Source organism: Astyanax mexicanus, chromosome 4 (assembly GCF_023375975.1).
Source record: "Astyanax mexicanus isolate ESR-SI-001 chromosome 4, AstMex3_surface, whole genome shotgun sequence".
In the NCBI taxonomy this organism is placed as follows: domain Eukaryota; kingdom Metazoa; phylum Chordata; class Actinopteri; order Characiformes; family Acestrorhamphidae; genus Astyanax; species Astyanax mexicanus.
The window spans coordinates 47,990,693-48,016,162 of record NC_064411.1 but is presented as its reverse complement, the minus strand read 5'-3'; the positions used below and the strand labels follow the sequence as shown (position 1 = coordinate 48,016,162).

General features: G+C 36.8%; 2 protein-coding genes across 3 annotated transcripts; one reads left to right on the top strand and one right to left on the bottom strand.

The window, feature by feature from the left end:
- Window positions 1-1,170: 1,170 nt before the first annotated feature.
- Window positions 1,171-11,468, bottom strand: cib3 (calcium and integrin binding family member 3). Its single transcript, XM_022678908.2, has 6 exons — window positions 8,665-11,468; window positions 8,415-8,449; window positions 6,744-6,855; window positions 4,965-5,112; window positions 2,884-3,079; window positions 1,171-1,671 (listed from the first exon to the last, which is right to left on the bottom strand). The coding sequence occupies exons 1-6, from the start codon at window positions 8,713-8,715 to the stop codon at window positions 1,650-1,652; spliced, it is 564 nt and encodes a 187-aa protein (XP_022534629.1). The 5' UTR covers window positions 8,716-11,468; the 3' UTR covers window positions 1,171-1,649.
- Window positions 11,469-11,845: 377 nt separating this feature from the next.
- On the top strand, window positions 11,846-25,241 carry sugp1 (SURP and G patch domain containing 1). 2 transcript variants are annotated; one of them, XM_022678910.2, is made up of 15 exons: window positions 11,846-11,923; window positions 14,671-14,708; window positions 16,068-16,239; window positions 16,343-16,443; window positions 17,116-17,340; window positions 17,833-17,956; window positions 18,597-18,700; window positions 19,093-19,216; window positions 20,442-20,770; window positions 21,328-21,434; window positions 22,108-22,285; window positions 23,116-23,222; window positions 23,430-23,575; window positions 23,964-24,093; window positions 24,741-25,241. In XM_022678910.2, exons 2-15 carry the CDS (start codon window positions 14,690-14,692, stop codon window positions 24,765-24,767), a joined length of 1,893 nt encoding a protein of 630 aa, XP_022534631.2. In that variant the 5' UTR covers window positions 11,846-11,923; window positions 14,671-14,689; the 3' UTR covers window positions 24,768-25,241. The 2 variants fall into 2 exon arrangements, with proteins under 2 accessions (XP_022534631.2, XP_022534630.2); XM_022678909.2 differs by having other exon boundaries at window positions 11,847-11,923; window positions 16,340-16,443.
- The last annotated feature ends 229 nt before the right edge of the window (window positions 25,242-25,470 follow it).

Sequence of the window (25,470 nt, the reverse complement as noted above, 5' to 3'; positions counted from 1 at the left end):
ATCTCTGAAGATTTAGTTTATTTCTGTATCTTTCTCTTTTGAAATCGCTCTGTTGCTCTGTGAGGCATATCGTTTCCATTTCTTTTATACAACCATTTTCATTTAATTGTTAATTGTGAGGTGAACGGGGAGACGAACATTGTTACATTTTGAAAAAAACAAAACGAAAAAAAATGAGCAATTGTAAATAACTCTACAAAGAAAAGATCTACTTAAATTGTACTGTACTTTCTAAAAAAAAATCATGTTGAAAAAAAATTTGTCTACAGTTTTGTAGATATCAGAACTTTTGATTTATTAAAATAAGATTCTTTTAAGAACCAAAGTTGTCTGTGTGTTCATTTTAAGCTGTGTTTTGAAGGTTCCTAAAGCTTTTAATGTTCAGAGTATGATCCTTTCTGCTACTAGATGGTGCATAAAAGCACCGGCAAATGCTTCTCTTTAGTCATGTAGCAAATTAAAACTGGGAGGGCCATCATTTCCTCAGGTGCATGGCTGGTGTGGCAACCTCCGCTATCGTCAACTTGTTTAGGCATGGGCATTCCTAAGCTGCCCACTGTGGTAACACTTTATGATTGTTTTTTTTAATATATATATATATATATATATATATATATATATATATATATATATATATACATATATATATATATATATATATATATATATATATATATATATATATGTATATATATATATATATATATATATATATATATATATATATATATATACATACTGCTGTCACATGACTTTTGGCATCTCTCTGCATATGGCAACTCGTAAAGTCTCGTAGATATAGACCATATATTGTACATTAGGAAGGATTGGCTATGTCAGCAGAAGACCACATGGGTTCAACTTTTTTTTTTTTTGTCAGCCAAGAACATAAAGCTGAGGCTGCAGTTTGGTAGACTTACCAAAACTGGACAGCTGATAACTGAAGAAACAAAACATGAAATGATGAATCTGAAGAAGTTCTGTGTCAGAATTTGTATTTGTTACCAAATCTAGGTTGTCTGAACCGTAGTCACCTGATCTAAAGTGTTCCTAATGAAATGCTCTATCTTTGAGTGTATATTGTTTAATGCACTGATATGCCCATTAAATACACTGTAGACTTGACTTTTTATGTATATGTGTACAACAAACAAAGACTATAGAGAACAGTGGCCTTAAAACACATTTATTACACAAGGCAGTGCTAGCATTTTACAATTCAGAAAACATTCATATTTTCATCCAACAGAAATCAAAATGAAATAAGAAAACAAGACAACGGTAATGAATGAACTGTAAATTAAAAAAAAAGTGCAGTTATGAGTGTTATGTATTGTTCATTGTTTAGCATTATGCTTAGGAAAAAAACATAATGCTGCTGGTGATTCCTTAAAATGAAAAGAATAAATAAATAAATAAAATGCTGGTCAGGAGTTTACTTTATAATCTAAGGGGACAGAGCCTTGTCTAATTTTGGACTAAACTTCAGTCTTAATATAGAGCATTATAGTTTAGAAATGGAAGAAGAGGCACACTTCCAGACCTGGAAACTGATCCTAGGTGACCACACCCTTCTTACTGTTTTTGCTCTATATCCAGCCAGTCCAAGATGATTTTTGTTCCCATAAACTGTTTTGGTCCTCAGAGGCTCAAATTCTGATGTGGAATGTGCTGGAAAGAAATCAAATATACAGATTAAATCATCCTGGAATGTCACGTTTTTATTATTTTTTAAGAGTTTTCAATCATTTTCAATAATATTCAGACTACTAGAATAACTAAAAACTCTGGATTGATGTACACAATCTGTCAAAGGTGTAAGGACACTTGCTGTATAGTAGCTTTTCAGTATGCTTTAAATATTGAGGAACCGTTAGCAGTGCAATACTCAAATCATTATTTTGGCAGTGTCTATACAGCACAAATTAGACATTTGAAATGATTAATTTGCAGTATTTGTTTCCCAATCAACCACACCAGCCATAAGTTAATATACACTGCCTGGCCAAAAAAAAAGTCTCCACCTGGATTTAAGTAAGTAAATGATGTGGGGTTGATGCTGCAGTTGGTCTGCAGGTTTAGGTTCAGCAACAGTATGTGCTGAAAGAATGAGATCAGCTGAATATACTGAATATAGACCAGGTTATTCCATCAATGGATTTTTTCTTCCCTGATGATCACAGCCATATTCCAAGATGAGACAATGTCAGGATTCATGGGGCTGGAATTGTGAAAGAGTGATTCAGGGAGCATGAGATCATCATTTTCACACATGGATTAAGAGTTCACCACAGAGTCCAGATCTTAACCTCATTAAGAATATTTGGGATGTGCTGGATGGAGAAAGCTTTGTGCAGAGGTCAGACTCTACCATCGCCAATGCTGCTGCAAGATTTTGGTGAAAACTTAATGCAACACTGGATTAAAATAAATCTTGTGATGTTGCAGAAGCTTATTGAAACAATGCCACAGTGAATGTGTGCTGCAATCAACGCTAGGCTAGGTGGTCCAAAAAAATATTAGTGTGTGACTTTTTTTTGATAGGCAGTGTATTAACCCACTCATAAACTAGCTAATATCCCTGTAAACAGAGATGCATAACCAGCTGGAGATAGTCAACCAATATGACCAGCAAAACTTTGCTGGTCAATCAGCATGACCAAACTTGAACAAAATCAAAAGCACCATACACTCTATGTTGGTCAAGAGGAAGTTACCCAGCTAGCTTAGCAGCATAGCACGTTTTCGCCTGGAAGACCAGCTCAACCACTTAACAAAGACTAGCTAATACCAAATTATCAAAGAGTTGTATATCACCTACACTCATGATCACAAGCCTTTTTAATTACAATTTTGAAGCCGTGCAGTCTTGTTGTGTCTTACCTGAGGAAGTCAGGAGCTCTCACTATCATGTGCTGGAAGTCCTCCAGTGAGAGACGTCCATCGTTGTCCAGATCAGCTTCATCCATCACCTTCTCACACACCATCCTCACCTCGTCCTCCGTCAGCTCGTTCCTCGTCAGCTTGTTCAGAGTCTTCTCCAGATCCGACTTACAGATGAAGTCGTCATTGTTAAAGTCTTTGAGCGAAAAAGAAGAATGTTAGCACGTATATACCATATACAGATGTTATAGTTACAAATTTTGGCCACAGTGCAATGGCAATAGTAATGATATAAGTGTTCTTTAGTGGCCTTCTCAATCATTTCATCTTAAAGGAGAACTCCGGTGTAAAATGGACTTTTGGGTGTAGTAAAACATGATAAAGAGTTCTAACCTTTGAACATTAAATAGCCCACCTCCGCTCTCCCACAGCTTTCCGAGTTTCAGTAATTTTCCGCTCTTTACAACAGGCACTTTAGGGCATAATTTGCCCCGATAAATCGCTTTTTACAACGTTATTCAGGCTCAAAGTAGCTCCACACCTCATTGGTATAATCCTGAGAGCCCTGACATTTAAAAGGAGGCCTTAATAACTTTAAAAGTGCACAACAATCTCATAAAAAAACACTGTTTACATCCCATAGCATAGGTAAATCTTCGGGCACCGCCATCACTGTACTGATCATGACTTAACTTTTTTAGATGGCGAGATTGCTCAGAGATTAGGTTACGCTACAGGTTGTAAACTGTAGTTTTTAATCCGTTTTTAATAGGCTGCTTCTGCACTTTTAAAGTTATTAATGCCTAGTTTTAAATGTCAGGGCTCTCCGGATTTTGTCAATGAGGTAGACGGTGGGATCGAAGGTGGGCTAATCAATAAAGGTTAGTACTCTTTATCATGTTTTACTACACATAAAAAACACCAGAGTTCTCCTTTAATCCAAAAGCATGAACTGGATATTTGTTCTATTGGAAATCATGGATAGTTTTTATTGTTTTATTACTGAGAAGCTGTTTTGGTTTAATCTCCAGGATCTCCAGGGCTGAGGGACATGACCCTCACGCCTGACTTGTTTTTTCACTAATAAAATGTGAGCTTGGGATAGGATTGGTTGCTGGTTCAATCCACAGAACTAGCATCTATAGCTGAGGTGCCTCTAAACAAGGCACCCAGTCTCTACTCAGGGTACCCTGAATAGGGTTAAATTCAGCGATTGAATTCTGTTACACAGCTTTGAAATGCTGGTTAAGTGTGCTTAGGTTTTAGCTCTTGTTTAATCTGGTAAATAAATAGTAGAGGGTGTTTTTGCAGCAAAGAGGAACAAAGAGGTGACCAACTTTAAAATGCACTCTCTTTATTTTTAGAAGAATTGCTAGAGGGTCCAAGAGTCTACTGTCTTTTAAACACATGGAGCAATATTGGACTGCCCAATTATTACATTTAATTTAATTTAATTAAAGTAAATGCATAACTGGCTTAAGGACTTCAGTTACATCCCATCATGTGGGCAGCAGAAGTGCCTTTGTTTACTGTCTGTAAATAATAAATGAAAACTTTCTCTTGACCTTTGGCAGCAGTGGAGCATGTACTTCTGTGAAATGTCTGACTCTGATAGCATGTTTAATTAGACGGCCGTGAACACACACACACACACTTCTGTCCAGAGATAGAACGTGCTCTGCTGAACTCCTGCATTATTCACCCCCTTCCTTAAAGCCCTCTCAATGGGACTGTACAAGATGAGCACAATAGAAAGCTGATGATCTTTGCTACTGTACAAGACTGTTTGCCCGACCTGGGAATTCTATACCTACCAGTACCTCCTTATCGCATGCATGATGTCAGATGAGATTTTAACATGCTGTATAGGAAAGTGAATATACTGGTTGATGCCATTAGAGTGTGGAAGGCATATCTCAAATCTAATCAATCAGATAGAACTTGTTTGGGTTCTAGAGGCTTCTAGTGGCTAAACTAAATACACTCTAGCACTGTGTAAACTGTATATTTTAACTTTAGAAACTGGCTAATTGACTGTGTGTTTTTCACCTGATAAACTCTTTAATCTCACAAAAACTCACCATAGATTTTAAAGGCGTAGTAAGCTTTCAGATCTCTGGGTGCCATTTCGCTCAGAACTGAGAACATGTCCAAGAAGTCGTCCAACGTCATGTTTCCTTCCCCGTCTTCTGAAAAGACCTCTGCAATCCTCTGTCTGAAAGGATTATCCTGAGCAAGACATTCAAAACATGTTACAGTTAAAATACACATTTTAATACACATTGTACATTGTGTTTTTTGGGGTTTCTAGGCAGCATGAGTTTTATATTATGTACTAGTGCATCTAAAAAAAATAAAATATCATTGGAAAGTTACTTTATTTCTGTAATTCAGTTAAAAATGTGAAATACAAACAGAGTGATCTATTGTTTATTGTTTATTGTTGATGATTATGGCTTACAGCCAATGAAAACCCAAAAATCAGTATCTCAGAAAATTAGAATATTATGTAAGACCAATTTGTACTTTTGGCAGTGTGGGCAGTGCGCCAAGTCCTGCTGGAAAATGAAATCCGCATCTCCATAAAAGTTGTCAGCAGAGGGAAGCATGAAGTGCTGTAAGATTTTGTGGGAAAACACTGCACTGACTTTAGATTTTAATAGTACAATAGACTATAATAAAACACAGTGGATCAACACCAGCAGATGACATGTCTCTCCAAACCATCACTGATTGGTGGAAACTTCACACTAGACCTCAAGCAGCTTGGACTGTGTGTCTCTCCACTCTTCCTCCAGACTCTGATCTCCTTGATTTACAAATGAAATGTAAAATGTACTGATGATCAGTGATGGTTTGGAGAGACATGTCATCTGCTGGTGTTGATCCACTGCGTTTTATTATCAAGTCTAAAGTCAGTGCAGTAATTTGCCGGAAAATCTTACAGCACTCCATGCTTCCCTTTGCTGACAACTTTTATTGGCGATGCTCGGATCATACACAGGCCTGATTATACTGAACACAAATATTAAAATGTGTTTATTTTTTAATTACATCCCAGCAATCATTGTTGAGGACTGGATGGTTCTCTTATTAATGTCTAAGTACATACATTTAATTTGCATAAAGACATGCATTTTAAATCCATTATTATTGTGACATCCCAACCACAAACACACATTTATTAATATCTGAACTTAAATTTATTCATAATTAGCTGAGACATTAGAAAAGGGTTCTGGGACCTACCAGACCACCCTGTTTTTTTGGAATGAATATATGTGGCTTTGCAGGGATGGTAGCAGAAGTACACTGATGCCATTTATTATAATATTTTGCCCTTTTCCCACTCAGGAATACTACTACTGTTAATTTAACAGAAAAAAAATTAAGGACTGCTGCTTTAAATGCGCAGAAACAAAATACTCCCAGTTTAATTCTGAATTAATTATCTATATTTAATTAAAATGATTTTAAAAAGTGTTTTTTTTTTAATTAATGGAGGATAATGGCAATCCAATTACAATACAAAAAATAATGCAAATGCTATTCAGTGTATCATGAAACAAAACCCTTAAAACCTTTAAAACACAGCATGTACTCCGTGTTTATTGGTGAAAAGGTTCCAGAAAGTGAAAGTCGCTTGTTGGACTGTCCCGGTCCTGTTGTGACAGACAGCTACCGAGCAGTGCTATTACTCGCACGAGTCTAAAGCCTCCGTGGACTTTTCTGTTATCTCCAGTTCAGGGGGATCTGATGACACATAACCTCTCCAAGACTGCTATCAATTAGTAGGGGATCCATAATTAATAAGGAACACGGCATGGGCGGCGCGATGCGCTGTGTGAGATATACTGCACCTTCAGCTCCGGCATGCTGCCAATCAGCTCGTACGGCAAACGCACATCTGGCTGGTTGGTGTAGTCCAGTGGAACCAGCTGAGGAGCCAAATCGCGGTACCTATGGAACAGTCTAGAAGATAATGGTAAGGGCATCTCATTAATTTGGATAACCAGTGACATACTGTATGTTTTTGCAAAAATTAACTTAATTTAAAAATTTTCTTCACACTAAAAAACAGCTTTTGTACTCAAAGCTACACTTTACATAATTGTACCCTCAAAGGTATAATATTGACCTTAACAGGATCAATAACAGCAGAAAGTACAAATTTGTACCATTTAACCAGCCAAAAGTTACATCCGGTATTCTGTATCACTGTACTAATAAACAATACATATTTTATTTATACATTTTTAATGTAAAAGCCAGACAATTTTAGATCATCATGTTCTTGACACATATTCAGTTGATGATAAGGTTTATAATCTTTATAATCTTTACTGGTTCAAAAAACACAAGTACAAAAAAATACTTCCACTGAAAGGTACTCTGTTGTACCTCAATATAAGATACAGCCCCAGCTTTATAATCTTTTAAATACAAATCTGTACTTATTTTTCTTTGTGTGTTCACAACCTGTAGATAATGTTAAAGAAAAGGTGATTTGAAGAGAAAGTGGATTTAAAAGTGGGGTCCCCCTTGTCTTAAAGGCAACTGCACCAATGGCAATACTTATTTAATATGTGTATAGTGTAATTACACTGTCCCATGACTTTTGGCCTGTCCCATAGAAACTAAAGAACACTGCCCTGATCTGTTAGATATGTGTGCCAGAATCGTTTGTCAGATAGCATGGACAATTCTAACCAGACACTGCAGGTCACGATCATTACCACCCCCTGCTTTGTCCACTGTGGGTGGTATTGCCAAAAACTTTTAAGGAGCCTAAAGCCCATTTAACTAAATCTAAAATCTTGCAAACATAAAATAATATAGTCTGATTACAGAGCAGACATGTATAAAGTACTAGATACCCAGACTTAAAAGAGTAAAAGTACAAGTGCTCTATCAAAATAGTGAATTGAGTAGAAGATAAAGTGTTCCTTAAGCTCCACACTTAAGTGGAGGTATTAAAGTATTCAACTTTAATAGTTGTAAAATGTAGTACTGAAGTACTGAAAGTAAAAGTACAGTACTGTGTTATTAGTGTAGTTATTACAGAAAGTTCTCAGAGTAAAATGCAGGGTTGATGGTTTGTGATCATCCATCTTCCTCTTTATTATATTGCAGAGGTTTTCCATTTGCTAAAATCAAAGAAACTCATCATTTTTAAATGGCTTCTTATTTTTTCCAGAGTTGTATATATTTCACAGCTCTAGAGTGGAGCAACTCTCTAAGTGCCTGCTTGTCAAGAGTCTAAAAAAGGAAGGCCTCCCCTCCCCATGTGATACTGGGAGGTGTGACCTGCAGATAAGAATAAACCTCCAACAAATCGTACAAAATTTAGGCATTTACTCATTTACTGATATAAGACTCAACTACTAAAAATGAGATGCTGAACTGAAAATGTGAGTAGGAAAAACTTTTAACTAAACTCAGTTGAGTAAACACAAATAATTATTTCAAATTGTCCTGTCTTACATTGTTCAGTGTAGGGCAGCTTAAAGTTTAAAGAGGAAAAGACTTACCTTAAAATCTCTTTTCTGGTAAAGTATGTGCAGTCCTGTGAATTTAAGAGGATGAACGAAATAATTCACTAACAATAATATAACTTTTACAGTCCACAATTCATACACACTGATACACACTACGTTAAATTACAAAAGGACATGAAGAGTTTGCACATTTAAACTGCATTATTATAGATGTTCTTTTTGCACCTCTCTAACACAAGCCATAAATAAATTAATTAATTCTATGCAGCTTCTCCTGACTGACCTGATATGCGTCCAGTTGCTGGGCAGTGAAAATGGTCTGCTTGTTCCCCATTCCCGCTCAGCCAGAGTGAGCCCCAGAGCCCCATGTGAGTGAGTGTCAGTGTGTACCAGAAGGGAGTGTGGGCAGATATTTCAGATATGAAATGTACGAGACAATGGAGAGGGGATCGGGTGTCCGCCCTGCCGGGCCCTTCACCTCACCATTATAATGGAGGCATTTCATCGTTTTCATTGCGCTGAATGGCAGCCGTTTTTGGACCTGAATGAGGCTGTCGGTCAGCTGGAGTGCCGATGGCAGCGAGCCCCCGCTGAGAACGGGGGGTGACGCCTCACCCGGGGTTCAGATTACACCTGCTTTACCTGGGCTGCAGCACAGAGGGGGTTCAGCAAGATGAACCAGAATTAAATGTGCTATTTGTTTGATATTTAAGATTAGCTTTGTGTTTACTTGTAATTAAATTATAAGTGGGAATTTGTCTTTAATTCTACTTCTGTATATTATCTATGTCTGTACAGTTTTAAAAATTGCCCTTGCAAAAAAAAAAAAGTTTTGCAGGCACATATGACCATTTAGGTCATTTAGGGCAGTGTTGGCTTAGCAGTTTAAATGCTGGATAATCAATACCAAGCTTTTGGGTTTGATACCCAGGTTTAATATAATATCCATATTGTCTGCTGTTCCAGGGGCATTGTACCATGTCTGCCCTTGCTCTCTGACCCCAAATGGGATAAGTATCACTTTTTTTGATAGAACACTTCTACTCAGATTTTTACTCAAGTCTGTGTCTCTAGCACTATACATTTCTGTTTTAGACCAGTTGTAGCAGACCTGGGGCCTCATGAACTAAGAGTTGTGTGGAATTAATAATAAAATGAAATGAAAATGAAAAGTTCTATATGCACTAAAAAAAACAGATGTATGAAACCGTATTTAAGTAGATTTTGACCCACACTATTGTAATACATCACAATCAAATTCAAATTAAGCGCACATGCAGGAACACAATACTCTGCCTTGTCTCCTTCCTCCATTATGAAGATTATAATATGCTAATTAGTCAAATATGCCTTGCAATACTCTTATTAGGAAAATGGCGAAGAAAAGGAACTTTATCGATCACGGATCTGAGGTTTTGCTGTCAGAGGTACGCACACTTTTATATATATATATGTATGCGCATTAGGTTCTCGTTCTCACGCTTTACTAAGTCATGGCCATGCATTAGGATCTCCTTCCCACTCTTTAATAAGTCGTGGCCACGCATTAGGATCTTGTTACTATGGCTTAGTTATCTCGTTCCTGCGCATTAGGTTCTCGTTCCCATTCTTAAATAAGTAGGGGCCACTCATTAGGATCTTGTTCCCATGCCTTAATTATCTCGTTCCCACATATTAGGTTCTTGTTCCCACGCTTAATTAAGTCGTATCCATGCATTAGGATCTCATGTTGTCACATAATTCCGGCTCACACAATAGTGAAGTAAATAGTGATGTGGTTTACAAACAATTTGAAAAAGAACACATTTTGCATTTAATATGCCCTATATGGTTCTTTAAAATAATTATATTTAAAGTTATTTTATTTTGCACTACTTTGTCTTATTGTGCAGTGTTATTTTTGATACAAACAATTTTAATAAATAAACATTTTGCAAGAATGATGTTCTTTATTGCATTAATTCTATCTAAAACAAAGGCAAATGTATAACTGAGATTCTGAAACTGTGATTCTTTGCTATACAAGGTTATAACAAAGCTTAGTTGAACACGAAATGTATTCTATTTAAAAATATCAAGAACTAACAGTGTGGCAGAAAAATAAACTGTTGATGGGCAGAAAAGTTGTGAGTCTCTGATAAATCACAGTATTGATAAGCACATTATTTGTATGATAACTTAATATGTATTGCATGTAAACTCCACCAGAAGCATGATGGGAAAATGATCTCAGAAAGAATCTAGTTGCAGTCTTGCAGTTAGTGATCCCCAGTCTTTGCAAAATCTTAGCCTGTTAGTAAAAAGTCTGTGACTTGTCTTTAGATGTGAGAGGGTGTCAGACTTTAGTCTGTTAAAAGTCTTTTCAAAGTCGTGTAGTGTATGTGTGTATAGTGTATTATCAGGAAAGTCATGAATTACATTTATTCAAATTACTGTAATTGAGTAGATTTTATATTTTATTTTTTAATTTGTAATTTTTTAAGTAGTTTATAAAATAGGTAATTTTTACTCTTTTTACTCAAGTACATTTTGACACAAGTAATTTACTTCACTACATTGGAAAACTCCCCGTTACTGAGTAAATAATTAAATGTTGGGGTTTTGTTGAGTTTTGTTCTCCATGGCAGCGCAGCTGAACGTTTCCCAGCAGTGTTTATTACGGTTAGCGAGAGAGACGCTGTGTAAATCAGCTGTGCTCGGGGGAAACCGGTGTTCTGTAGAGTTATGCTACCCATCGATATGTGTTTCTTTAGGTTTTTTTTTTTTTTGTATGATTTTATGTTTTTCATGATAATTCCTTAAGTTTTTTATTGGAAACATTAAACAATCTTCTTAAATGTAAAAAACAAAAACATGTAAATAGCAGTTAAAGCATGGCAATGGCAAGTTAAAAAAATGATAATGAACTGTAAAACTATAGCAATACAGTTTATAGTCATGTATATGACCATAACTTTTAAACGGTAAAGAAAAAAATGGATCATAGAAACCTATGCCACTTGTTTTTAAAAATGTTTTATGGGGTGGTCTGAACAAATACTGCCTGAAAGGTCCAAATTATTATTTGGAATAATAATTCATTAAATATATTTAATTTATGTTTTGTACTTTTTTTACATCAAATAATTAAAAGTAACTATGTAACTTTTACTCAAAGTAAATTGTAAATTGAGTACTTTTTTACTTTTTCCTCGAGTAGATTTTTTAGATGGGTACTTTTACTTGAGTAGAATTTTAGCAAAGTAATGGTACTTTTACTTAATTACAATTTTTCAATACTTTTTCCACCTCTGTGTATTATAAGCTTGGTCTGAAAGAGACCTAAAAAAAAGTCCAACAAAAAGCAGCACTTCTGAAAATGTCTAATTTAAGAGTGTTTTGCTCTACTTATCTGTGGGGAACTCCTTCACCATCTCCAGCTCCATTCAGTAAAATCTGCTCCACAGTTTCTCCTCCTGCGCTGCGGGCGGCGGTGTGAACTCCTCTACAGTACAGCGGGTTTGTTTTCGAGACGAGGCGAAACAGTTACTGAGTACCAACTGGAGAGGGGGTTGGATCTCTGCCTGCCGGGAGACGGGCGGCAGTGGTGGGTCTTCGTGACGTCACCCGCCAGCCACTTTTTCATCGACCCGGCAGTGTCAGGCACGTACCCGGCAGTACTAAAAACTGTCAGGTAGCTTCCTGACAGTACGCCGGCACTACTAAAAACTGTCAGGGAGCTTCCTGACAGTACGCCGGCACTACTAAAAACTGTCAGGGGGCTAGCTGACAGTAAGACCGGAGTCAAGCTATCCGCGCTTCGGAAATTCTCAGTCAAGTCATCCGCGCTTTAAGTTTAGATGCGCGTATACGTGCGATTTTACGGTAAACAGCACGCTTAAAAAACACAGAGAACGGGAGACCGACACGTTTCAGTCTATTATATTAATTCAGACATACATTAAGCCCAGAAACGAGAAAAAACGGATTAAAATAACTCACCTCACTGTATATTTTGTGCAGTACATTATCTATTTGATATAATATCCCATCAGTGTTTAAGAGAGAGAGAGAGAGAGAGAGTTTTATATTAATATTACTTTTTTCAATCCATGCTTCAAATTAAATTTCTCATGAGTTTCCCAAAAAACCAAAACAGATCCAGTACCTTGTAAAAGAGTCCATCCTAGACTATCACTTCTGCAAGTGTGGGCAATTTTCACTGTATGGTTTATTTTATATTAATAAAAAAATTGTATGCGTGTTTAAAATAAAATTTTTCATGATTTTCCCATAATGCCAAAACTGGTCCACTACCATTTGAAAGAGTACAACATAGGCTGTCACCTCTGCAAGTTTGGGCAAATTTCACTGTATTTTTTATTTTATATTATTATTATTATTATTATTATTATTATTATTATTATTATTATTATTATTATTAATGTTTTTTTATTCTTGTTTAAAATTAAATTTCTCATGATTTTCCCATAATGCCAAAATAGATCCACTACCATGACTCCTGCATATTTGGGCAAATTTCACTGTTTTGTTTATTTTATATACATTTTTTTTTTTTTATGCTTAAAATGACATTTCTCATGATTTTCCCATAATGCCAAAACAGTTCCATTACCATTTGAACGAGTCTGTCCTAGGCTTTGACTCCTGCAAGTTTGGGCAAATTTCACTGTATTGTTTATTTTATATTAATTTATTTATTTTTTATGCTTAAAATTTAATTTCTCATGATTTTCCCATAATACCAAAACAGTTCCACTGTTAGCATTTGATGCCAAAACATAGGCTATCACCTCTGCAAGTTTCGGCAAATTTCACTGTATTGTTTATTTTATATTATTATTATTATTATTATTATTATTATTATTATTTTATTCATGTTTAAAATTAAATTTCTCATGATCTCATGATCTCTACAATTTGAAAGAGTCTGTCCTAGGCTATGACTCCTGCAAGTTTGGGAAAAATTCACTGTATTGTTTATTTTATATTATTTATTTATTTTTATTATTTATGCTTAAAATTAAATTTCTCATGATTTTTCCATAATGCCAAAACAGGTCCACTCCCATATGAAAGAGTCCATCCTAGGCTAGCTCCTTGACAGTTTTTAAAACTGCCGGCGTACTGTCAGCAGGCTCCCTGACAGTTTTTAAAACTGCCGGCATACTGTCAGCAAGCTCCCTGACAGTTTTTAATAGTGCCGGCGTACTGTGAGCAAGCCCCCTGACAGTTTTTAGTAGTGCCGGCATACTGTCAGGAAGCTCCCTGACAGTTTTTAATAGTGCCGGCGTACTGTCAGCAAGCTCCCTGGCAGTTTTTAAAACTGCCGGCGTACTGTCAGGAAGCTCCCTGACAGTTTTTAGTAGTGCCGGCGTACTGTCAGGAAGCTCCCTGACAGTTTTTAAAACTGCCGGCGTACTGTCAGGAAGCTCCCTGACAGTTTTTAGTAGTGCCGGCGTACTGTCACGAAGCTACCTGACAGTTTTTAAAACTGCCGGCATACTGTCAGCAAGCTCCCTGACAGTTTTTAATAGTGCCGGCGTACTGTGAGCAAGCCCCCTGACAGTTTTTAGTAGTGCCGGCATACTGTCAGGAAGCTCCCTGACAGTTTTTAATAGTGCCGGCGTACTGTCAGCAAGCTCCCTGGCAGTTTTTAAAACTGCCGGCGTACTGTCAGGAAGCTCCCTGACAGTTTTTAGTAGTGCCGGCGTACTGTCAGGAAGCTCCCTGACAGTTTTTAAAACTGCCGGCGTACTGTCAGGAAGCTCCCTGACAGTTTTTAGTAGTGCCGGCGTACTGTCACGAAGCTACCTGACAGTTTTTAAAACTGCCGGCATACTGTCAGCAAGCTCCCTGACAGTTTTTAATAGTGCCGGCGTACTGTGAGCAAGCCCCCTGACAGTTTTTAGTAGTGCCGGCATACTGTCAGGAAGCTCCCTGACAGTTTTTAATAGTGCCGGCGTACTGTCAGCAAGCTCCCTGGCAGTTTTTAATACTGCCGGCGTACTGTCAGGAAGCTCTCTGACAGTTTTTAGTAGTGCCGGCGTACTGTCAGGAAGCTCCCTGACAGTTTTTAAAACTGCCGGCGTACTGTCAGTTAGCCCCCTGACAGTTTTTAGTAGTGCCGGCGTACTGTCAGGAAGCTCCCTGACAGTTTTTAGTACTGCCGGGTACGTGCCTGGCACTGCCGGGTCGATGAAAAAGTGGCTGGCGGGTGACGTCACGCAGACCCACCACTGCCGCCCGTCTCCCGGCAGGCAAAGATCCAACCCCAACTGACCAACTGAGTAAACAAGGGGCTGAAAATGGAGGCGAACGATGGAGGTAAATTAACTATATTAAAACACATTAAAACAATAATGAGTGTAGCCGCGGGGATCCGCTGATTATGGTGTTTGAGCTGCCTGCGTATCGCTAGCTAGTAATAAGGCTAGCATGGTGTTAGCTAGGGCTTTAGCTTAGCTTAGCATATTTTAGCCTAGTTTAGCTAGATTATACACACCCTTAGCTAGCTTAGCTTTATTCTTTATCCTTAATATAAGTTACTTATTTGACTAGCAGTTACTAATACTAACATTCCTTTGTGTAATACGTAAAATTAGTAACTTAATTCGTTGATTTATTGTATTTTAATCTTCAACTATGGCTAACTAACCAAGTTAGCTTAGTCAGCGGCTGTAGGTTAACTAGCGTTAGTTTAGATTAGGTTAGCTAATGTCAGCTCTAGTTATACAGCTCTGAAAAAAAACAAGAGAGCACTTAATTTTCTGAATCAGTTTCTCTGATTTTGCTATTTATAGATATATGTTTGAATTAAATGAACATGTCATTTAGAGCATTTATTTGTAGAAAATGCAATCGAGAAATGGCTGAAATAACAAAACAATATGCAGAGCTTTCAGACCTCAAACAATGCAAAGAAAACAAGTTCATATTCATAAAGTTTTAAGAGTACAGAAACCAATATTTGGTGGAATAACCCTGGTTTTTATTCAGAGTTTTCATTCTTCTTGTGATGTTCTCCTCCACCAGTCTTTCACACTGATTGTGGATAACTTTATGTCTTTACTCCTGATTAAAAAAATCAAGCAGTTCAGCTCGGTTTGATGGTTTGTGATCATCCATCCTCCTCTTGATTATATTCTGGAGGTTTTCAATTAGGTAAAATCAAAGAAACTCATAATTTTTTAAGTGGTCTCTTTATTTTTTTTGCAGAGCTGCTTTTTTGCTGCCCCTGTGTATTAAAATGTAAAAAATAGCACTTTATAAATAGTAGAGGTTCATTCCCAGTGTTATTTATTATTGTCTGTAGAAATATATGAGACATAAGCTACAGTACTAGTCAAAAGTTTAAATACACAACTTCTCATTCAATTATGTTATTTATCCCTTTATTAGATATATATATATATATATATATATATATATATATATATATATATATATATATATATATATATATATATATATTACTTATGTCTCAATTCATAATTAAGAATACTCAATACATTATTGAGGGAACACATTTTTTAATTGTAGGTCCCTGGGCTTTACCTAAAAGCGCTAAGCAGAAAAGTGCCTAATGTATATGCCATACTTTTAGACCTTTGATCATATGTTGTGTATTATAACAGATCCTAAGCCAGTTTCAGCCTGATGTTAACTGTACATTTTGTGTTGCAGGTCGAGGAGGCTGGAAGAATAATAACAATAATAAATTTGCTCAGAAGAGCAAGCTCAACGTTATTATGAGGCAGGAGGAGTTGATCGCTCAGAAGAAGCGTGAAATCGAGGCAAAAATGGCAGAGCAAGCTAAACGGAACATATCAGCTCCTAGCAAGCCAATACCACCAAGGTAACTTATCTACAAATTCTCATTATTTCACTTTGGATTGTTGAGAGCACAAAGCACTCTTTGGGTATTAATTTCATATTGTATTTATACTGTTTTTCAGCAGCCCAACTTTACAGGGATCAACCTCGAACAAGTTTGTGAATGACGGAAGCTTCCTGCAGCAGTTCCTGAAGATGCAAAAGGAGAAATCTAGCACTGATTCAGGTTCAAAACCCTTTTCAGACATGTTTTAACCTCCCCAATACAGAGGGGTGTCCATTGTAGAGTGGTTATTGTTTACAGAAGTGTGTGTTGGTTTAGTCCCTGTTTACATGTATTTAGTGTCATACGCTTTTGTTCATACATTACAAGGCAATAACAAAATGTCTATATTGTTATGAACCTCATACTAGCAAATATTGTAAATGAAACAAAAAACCCTAAAAGAACTAAATAAATAAATTACTCCTTTGAAATAAACAGTAATCCATATCTTACAAATATGTAGAAAATTGACATTTAAATTCTTACAGCAATAATGACTATTACATCAAAGCATGGTTATAAAATATGTTTTAGTTATTGTTGAATCTAAGCTTAATATTTTTTTACATACCTTATGCAACTTCTGTCTTCTCCATTGTGAAATATTTGGTCAATGGGTTTTATTTCCAAAAACAGTGCTATTAGTTGCAATTACAGGTCCATCAATAACATCTTATATTTATCATAATTATGATATCTAGGTAGATACCTAATAAAAACAAGGCCCAAAAAACATGTGTAAATTAGCTTGTGTGAAGCACTGACAGATTAGATTGTATTTATGTATTGTGAAGGTTGGTCACTCGTAAGATATCTTTTAACAGTTCAATATATTTTATGGTATTCCCCCAGGATCCAGCACAGACTCCAAAAGCTCCACCCTCTCCTCTCAGAGTCAGAAGAAGAGCATTCTAGTTGGGAAACGACCCGGCTTGGGTGTTAGCAGCATGCTAAACCAGTTTAAGAGCTATTCCCAGTCCAAGAAGACCCAGTTACAGATCCCCAGGCCGAGTGTCTTCAGCTCCCCAGATGAGGAGGATGCAGAGGAAGAGGATGAACATTACCTGGAGGTTAAAGGTAGACACTCACAGCTTGTTTGAATCATAATTACCTTCATGTAATTATGAATGTGATAAATGTAGACATTTAAAAAGGGAGGGATACAAAAATATAATGTGATGTAAGGATAGAATGATAGAATTCATACATGTTCTCCTTGGTGAACATACATGTTATCCACATACCAAGCAAAACGTAACTTTACTAAAATTAGCTAAGGGTCGTTAATAAGGATTAAAAATATACTTTGATTAAAGCAAGACCTCAAAAAACTGAGAGTTATTTAACTACTTGAATCCATCTGAAATGTACCCTGGGCTAATAGTGTTAGCATCTTGTTAAAGACTGTTCTTTTGGGATAAAGTGCCCAGGGTTTGATTGAAGCTGCCGAAACATGCTGCTTTTGTGGATACTGCATGTTTCACAGCCCTCCACTCCCCGTGTCCTGTCTTGTTAGTACGCAGTTGTGAGTGTGTGAGTTATGGCGGCGTACTCATAGCCTGCTTAAAGTTTCCCCCCCAGAGGATGAAGACTTGGTCCTCATCATCGACCGGATGGCTACTTTCGTCGCTGAAGGGGGGCCGGAGCTTGAGAAGAAAGCTATTGAAGATTACAGGGACAATCCAGTCTTCTTGTGAGTATCTGAATTCATAATAGCATTTCTGTGTCGTGCACAGCACAGTTTCTGTTCTAACATAGTTTATTAGATTGCTTTTGGGAATGATTTTTGCCATCTATCCCTAGCACACAGACAAGTCAGAGCATATCAAGCAAGATTGCGTATTATTTGACTTGCTTCTTAATTGAATTTGTATATTCCACCTTAAAAGATATAGCTGCTATGATTTGGCACAGTATTTAAGGTGGAACGGAAATATTAAGCAAATATCTGCCTTATGCATAGCTTGCACAGGCCACTGTGCTACTTACCTCCAACATGCTCTGCAGTCTGTATAGACTGTGCTGTCCCTGTTTTTCATCCACAACCTTACCCAAAGCAATTTTTTACCTGTCTTTTGTTTTGAATCAGCACAAATAGTGACACAAACAACAATAGCAGCAGCAGGTTGGAGTGGTGTAGTGTAGAATCTTTAGTAGTTTAGAGTGCAATGGATTTTTTTTAACCTGGAGTGTGAGATACCTAGTCTGTTTACAACATTCTATGAGTTTAGTCATTTAGTATACCCAGGGCTTTAAAAAAGGGTTTTAATTAATTCCTTGTGCCATTTTTACTAGGCCAAATAAACAAAATATATGTCTCCCTGCTCAAACAGATTCCTGATTGATAAGGACAGCAAGGAGCATCTGTACTTCCGCAAGAAAGTAGCTGAGCTGAGACTGCAGATTCGCGCAAAAGACTCGTCTACACAGTCTGATGGTAAGATTTCTTATCTTTGTACTTATATTTAGTCGTTCATCAGTGCAGAAGGGGGGTTGCGTTTTTTAGGTGCCTTATTTTTAATTAAAAAAAAGTCTATAAATGGATACAACTCTCAGTCTCAGTTAAATATAATAATAATTAAATAATAAATAAATAAATAAATGAAAAATCCTATTAAGAAACATTTTGGCAATTTTAGAGTATTGCTAATTCCCTTAGACCTTATTCTATATCTATAGACATTATTGCCATGAGTGCCTGTTCCTAGGTGCAAAAATTACTTTCCTCCTGCCCCCCTCCCTCTCTTATTCCCCCACCTGCAGTAGACTGATAAGAGGCAGTTGAATAGTAGTTTGAGTTGAGTCCCAGTACTGATAGGCTGCTTAAAGTCTTCTCCTCAGTGGACGAGGACACAAAGAAGGTGGCAGACAAGCTTGCCCGCTTCGTGGCCGACGGAGGGCCAGAGGTGGAGGCCATCGCTACCAAGCACAATGTTGACAACCCTGCCTTCAGGTGAGACTTCTCACACTTACTGCACTGCTTCTGTATCTGCATATATCACTGAGTTGTTGTACAGTTTGTCACTGAGATTAATTGAATGATTGATTATATAACAGCAGACCGTTCCAGAAATACAGATCTAAATGCGTTTTTGACAAAGACAAAACATTGGTCTCTCAGGTAGGGGTGGGACAATTTTTGATATCATATAGTTTCACCTCATTTGACTTAACTCTGGTTACTTAGGGTGGATAACCTATAACTAAACTGGGTAGACAATGGTTGGAAACAAAAAATTGTTCTGTTTTAGCAGTGAGCTTTCCACAAAAGATGAACAGGTTTTACATTAACTTCATAGGGCCAATTGTTTGGTTTTGCATCCATATGTGTTGTAAACTCAATAAACAAGCTGTAAAATCATATAGAGCAGTTACACTATGTATCTAATTGTTTTTGGACACCATTTCTAATGAAAATATTCAGCTACTTTAAGTTGCACCCATTGCTGGCTCAGGTGCACATGTATTAGACCCTGTAGAGAATTATTACCCCTAGAATAGGATTAACTTATTGGTAAAAAGCCCCCAGCTTTGGTGCGTTGATCATCCAACATCTTGACCTAACTAATACTCACTAATAGGTCTCTGAATGCAATGAAATCCTTACAGCATGAAGATGAGGTTAAATGCATTTTATTACAGTTGATTTTAGAAAAAAATATGAGTAGGCTATTTGTAGTTATTAACTATAAACAAACATTAAGAACACCCACTTCTTTGTGAGCGATGTCTTGCTAAATTCAAAGATCTTTTGAGATTTTTTTTTTGTGGTTTTCCCCAGTTTATTTAGCTGAAAGACTTGGTAAGCAGCTTATCTTTAAGTTAGAGCTTTTCACTGTCCACCACATGACAGCGGGATATCATTTATTTGGTTAAAAGACCCAGTTGCATACTAATTCCTCAACAAATAATAAAATAAATTTTTAACAATTTCTTGTTGTTATACTCCATATACTTTTCACACCTTGATATTTCTGACTAGGTTATCATACCATCAAATGTAATGTGCTAATAATTATAAAATAAACACATGAAATACTTTTGACAGTTTTGAGTCAATTCCCCCATTCAAGGACATACATGTGAGCCCTCAAGACCGAAAGATCAGATTTGATCAGTAACCGGCTGGTTGTGTTTTAAATTTTAGTAGATACTCACTGTACTTCTCCCTTGTCCAGCTTCCTCTACGATCAACAAAGTCCAGCTCACCATTTCTACAAGTCCAAAGTGGAGGAGTACCGTCAGGCCAAAAACAGCTCTTCATCTCCCCCTAGAGTTGAACCCTCAGTAGGCACAACACACCCCGTCCCCTCTTTACCAAGTGCAGCCCTCCACATCCCCAGCTCAGTCAAAGTGGAGCCCAGTGAGGAATCCGCACCAACGTGCGCCAAGCGGAAGAGGAAGAGCCGCTGGGGGGCCGAGGAAGACAAGGTGGAGCTGCCCATTCCGCCGATAATCATTCCTCCTCAGATGATCGACGCTGAACCTGAAACTCCATCACTCTCTGGTATTTTACAATATATGTGCATTTTAATCATATTAATCATTATTATACTTTGTGGCGTGTTTGGGGAAAACCACTATTTGAAAATGATATAGGTGAAATTGCCAATTGCCAATTTGTTGAACTCTTTTAGTAAAAAAAAGCACTGATATTCAACCACAGGAAGTATCTTTTAATGTGCAATGTTCAGTATGCACACCCTGTTTGACCTTCAGCAGTGCTGCAGTAAATAAGTAAGAAGATACAAGGTTTTGCATGACAGTGGTGATATGTATGTATACCTTGTATCAGGAAGTGGGAAAAAATGTCTTTTAAAAAATAAGTAAATGTAAAAAAATTTTGTGATTAATTTTGGATGGTTTTGACAGGTCTGTCATTCGATAACTGAAGAGAGCAGCTGCCACATTAACATGGTCAATTTTTGTGTGACAATGTTGTTTTATGATGTATTATATGTGTATTATCACTATATATATATATATATATATATATATATATATATATATATATATATATATATATAATTTTTTAATAATAGGTGTTCTGTAAATGTGTTACAGAGCAGGAGCTGAGGGGCCTGGGCTATAAGAAGGGAAAGCCCATCGGTCTGGTGGGTGTCACAGAGCTCTCTGAGGATCAGAAGAGACAGCTCAAAGAACAGCAGGAGGTATGAAAAGCTGTACACTGCACTATGCTTGATAAACATGTACTATGATGATCTTTATTTTGTATTAACCAACTGGAATATGTGTGTGGATATTTAACATTTAGGCCCAGTCCCATTTTACCCATTGGCCCTACTACTTAGCCCTGCCCCTTTTTTGCCTCTATGGCTAGGGGTAGGGTGTCCATATTCTTGTTAGGCTGTAGGGTGGGGGTGGGGGGGGGGGGGGGGGGGGGGGGGGTTACGGGTTGACCAAAGAAACAAACAAATTTGAATAAAATCATTGATTTAAATTACAATAACCACCATATTGCCATAGTTTAATATGTCAATTTTTTGTTTTTCATAACAAGCTTAAAAATTGCGAATAGCTTGTTTCAGTAGCTAGCTAGCTGGCAGCATTTAAGTGGAATGGAAAAATAATATAAAAGCTCAATGTAGCTGCCCATCACAGATAAATTAAGGAATATATTGCAATAAAACAATATTAACTCTGCTGCTACGTTACGTATATCTGCATTTTGTGCTTGAAGAGTTTTCCCAGTTCTTAATGGAAGGATATCTACCCTTCCCATTGTAACTCAAAACAAGGGATAGAGGTACAAAAGGGAAATGGGATTGGTCTTTTACATTAAAACTCACTCTCTGTTTGATATTTGCTGCATGTTATTTTCAGATGCAAGAAATGTTCGACATGATCATGAAGCACAAGCGGGCGATGCAGGAGATGCAGGTGATGTGGGAGAAGGCCGTGCGGGATCACCAGCATGAGTACGACAGTGACGAAGAGGTTGACTCTCAGGCAGGAACATGGGAGCACAGACTCAGGAAGATGGAGATGGAAAAAACAAGAGGTCAGTGTTTACCTGAACTGTTAATTATAAAGATGTTATATTTACACAGCTTCTCACATCATACAAAAGCATTAGTCATATTTGAAAAGAAAGCAAAAAAAAATGCAATGACATTATTTCAAAGTGTCAAATATTGTAGTATACATTATGAATAATTACACTGATAGCACATATCTAGATTCTAACATATATACAGTCACCAATGAAAGCAAGTAATTCTATGATTATAATGAGAATACCATAATTTACCACCCATGACTAATAAAACCTGGTCCTATTTACAGGGTTCGTACGGTCCCAAAAAAAATTGAAAAGTCATGGAATTTGAAAATAGCAATTTCCAGGCCTGGATTAGTTTTGAAAAAAATAAAAATACCCAGAAACTTGTGGAAAAGTCATGAAAATTTGGTCTACAAAGTTTCTGTTTATCGATGAAGAAAAGCTACTTTGAGCTAACGAATACATCAGCTCAGAGTTATTTAGTAATTTACCCCTACACAATGGTGCTCTCAGGATCTGACACACATTTTATTATTAAAGATTGTGTGTCCAATTAGTTTTAGCCCTACTATAATCCATTTCAATTATAGTTTTAGTTGATTTAATTTTGGTTTTATTTTCCATGTCTGCACTGATGTTTTAAAGATCGTAAATTTGCCTTGAAGGCAAAGTCATGAAAATATCATGGAAATTTATTGGTTAAAATGTATATGAACCCTGTATTTACTTTAAATATTATTATTATATATTTATTTGGAATGTCATCATATGCACCCTGCGACTTTCATTGTATCTCTAATGTTTTTATATTTGTTTGTTATCCTGAGCAGAATGGGCAGAGCAGCTGACTGAGATGGGGAAAGGGAAGCATTTCATTGGTGACTTTCTGCCACCTGACGAGCTGGAAAAGTTCATGGAGACATTTAAGGCTCTAAAGGTGAGATTAACAAAACGATAAAAGCCTGCTGCTAAACTCCAGAGTGTATTCAGAGTACTTTTTATTTTGCATACATCATATTTATGGTGCTGCTGTACCCCCTCAGACATTGATCCTCCTGCTGTGTGCTGTTGCTCTATGTCTGAAGGTGTTTACAAAAAGAATCTGAACTGACTGTGATATTGTTTTTGTCTTTGTGATCTGTAGGAGGGCAGAGATCCAGATTACTCTGAGTATAAGGAGTTCAAGTTGACAGTGGAGAACATTGGTTTTAAGATGCTGATGAAGATGGGCTGGAAGGAAGGAGAAGGTCTGGGCTCGGAAAGCCAGGGCATCAAGAACCCTGTTAACAGGTGAAAATTATCAAAAGCTTTAATCAACAGTAAAGTTTCTTAAATTCTCACACTACAGATAAGAGAAGGGCAGATCAGTGTTTCTGGGGCTGATACTGATTGCTGGTCTCACCTGTCAATATGATAAACACCCATATACACCCACATGACCAGCTTTGATGTTCAACAGCCAGTCACATATTTCGGCTAAACATCATCTAGTACCAATACATAGGCAATCATTTCTTCAATTTCTACTTCAGATTCCTGTGTTCTGCAGGTGTTTGCATGTTCTTTGCTGTAGTAAAATATGCTTCTCTCTGAGCTCTTTATCAAGTATATTACTTTATGTGATTTCTAGGGTTCTTCAGAAAAAAACAATGGCTTTAAACACATTTGTGTTTTTCAGGGGAACCACTGCAGTAGACGGCGCAGGGTTTGGAGTGGACCGACCTGCAGAACTCTCTAAAAATGATGACGAGTATGACGCCTTCCGCAAGAGAATGATGCTGGCTTACCGCTTCAGACCTAATCCCCTGGTCAGTAAAGAGCACAGGCTTGCTTGTGTGAATTATTCACACAGGACCTGAATCTGCAATTCACTATTCTTTATATATTGAGCAACACAGAACATAGGTGAATGTAGTCATAATGTAGTATTTCATGATCTACATGCTTTGTGCATTTTCACTGTCCCAAGAGATCAAATAATCATCATGAAATTTGAATTTGTATGTTATTTATTTTATTTATGAACCATTACAATGCAGTGTTCTAGAAAAATGGGAAAACCTTAAAATTGACAGTACTTTTCCAGTTTTTTTGCAATTGCTCAAAAGGAAGTGTTAAAAGTCCTGAAAATATTTATAAGATCCTGGAAAAGTTGAAATAATTAGCTACTCAGATTATGTGGACAGACATTTGCCAAAAGACAAAATAAACAAAAACAAAGAATTTCCAGTGGGATTTGTATGTTATGTAAATGATCTGCATATAATATATAGCTGCTATCATGCAAATCCATTTTTGAAAATATTTTTTCCATTCTTCAGTACTGTGACAATATTTAGGTATTGAACAGTACGTTAATTAATAATCTTGCCTTTAATTTGCTCATTGTTTTGTAATTTAATTAAGTATTTATTTTATTATGTCCTGATATTATCTTTTTTTCTCCCCTCTCCAGAATAATCCAAGGAGGCCGTACTACTGAAGGGATCGCAGTTGTATTGTGCTGTAGTTTTTTTATTTTAATATTTGACATCCTTGACATTTGGACGTGCAGTTTAAAATGCACACCGTGATGGTATTACAGAGTATTAATGCTTTGCCCGAACTTGAAAATGTCCCGTTTTTCCTTTTGCTTCAGTAGATCATGCTCAAAGACATTTTAGAGGATAATGGCTCAAACCTTCACATGTTCCCTTTTTTAAAAAATAAAAACTTTCAACTTCATAGAATCATACAGTTCAGATTCAGAGTTATCTTAGCTGGTTGTGTATTTTTTCCAAATATCCAAATGGACACTTCACTTGAACTTTTGAGCTGCGCCGATTGTCTTGACAGTATCTTGACAGTGAATTCATCATTATAGCAGTGAAAAAGCTGTTTTCTCTCTTGTTTGTTGTCATATACTGAATGTAATGTGTTCTGTAGACCTCAAATAAAGGTTTAAATGGTTCTCCAACACAGTGTTTTATGTTTTACCATGTTACAGGTGTTGCTGACATACAACACCTAAACAGGCTCCACATAGAAACCTAGTCACTAGGCTGTCCCCAAATTAAAGATGCTTCATATACAGTTAAAAAAGGATATTTTCATTTTGAGGATGCAACTGATGTATCCTTCACATCCCATGGTTACCCACAATTCTCAGCACATGTAAAACATATAGGGAAAAGGAAAAGCAGCAT

What these genes read in the sequence shown, in the direction of transcription:
- cib3 (XM_022678908.2), bottom strand. Translation starts at nt 8,715, where the DNA reads ATGGGGAACAAGCAGACCATTTTCACTGCCCAGCAACTGGACGCATAT. An exon ending in ACCAGAAAAGAGATTTTAAG is followed by an intron (nt 6,856 to 8,414) that starts GTAAGTCTTTTC and finishes ATTATCTTCTAG; the next exon opens with ACTGTTCCATAGGTACCGCG. An exon ending in GCAGCATGCCGGAGCTGAAG is followed by an intron (nt 5,113 to 6,743) that starts GTGCAGTATATC and finishes TGTCTTGCTCAG; the next exon opens with GATAATCCTTTCAGACAGAG.
- sugp1 (XM_022678909.2), top strand. An exon ending in AGCTCAAAGAACAGCAGGAG is followed by an intron (nt 21,435 to 22,107) that starts GTATGAAAAGCT and finishes TGTTATTTTCAG; the next exon opens with ATGCAAGAAATGTTCGACAT. An exon ending in AGACATTTAAGGCTCTAAAG is followed by an intron (nt 23,223 to 23,429) that starts GTGAGATTAACA and finishes TGTGATCTGTAG; the next exon opens with GAGGGCAGAGATCCAGATTA.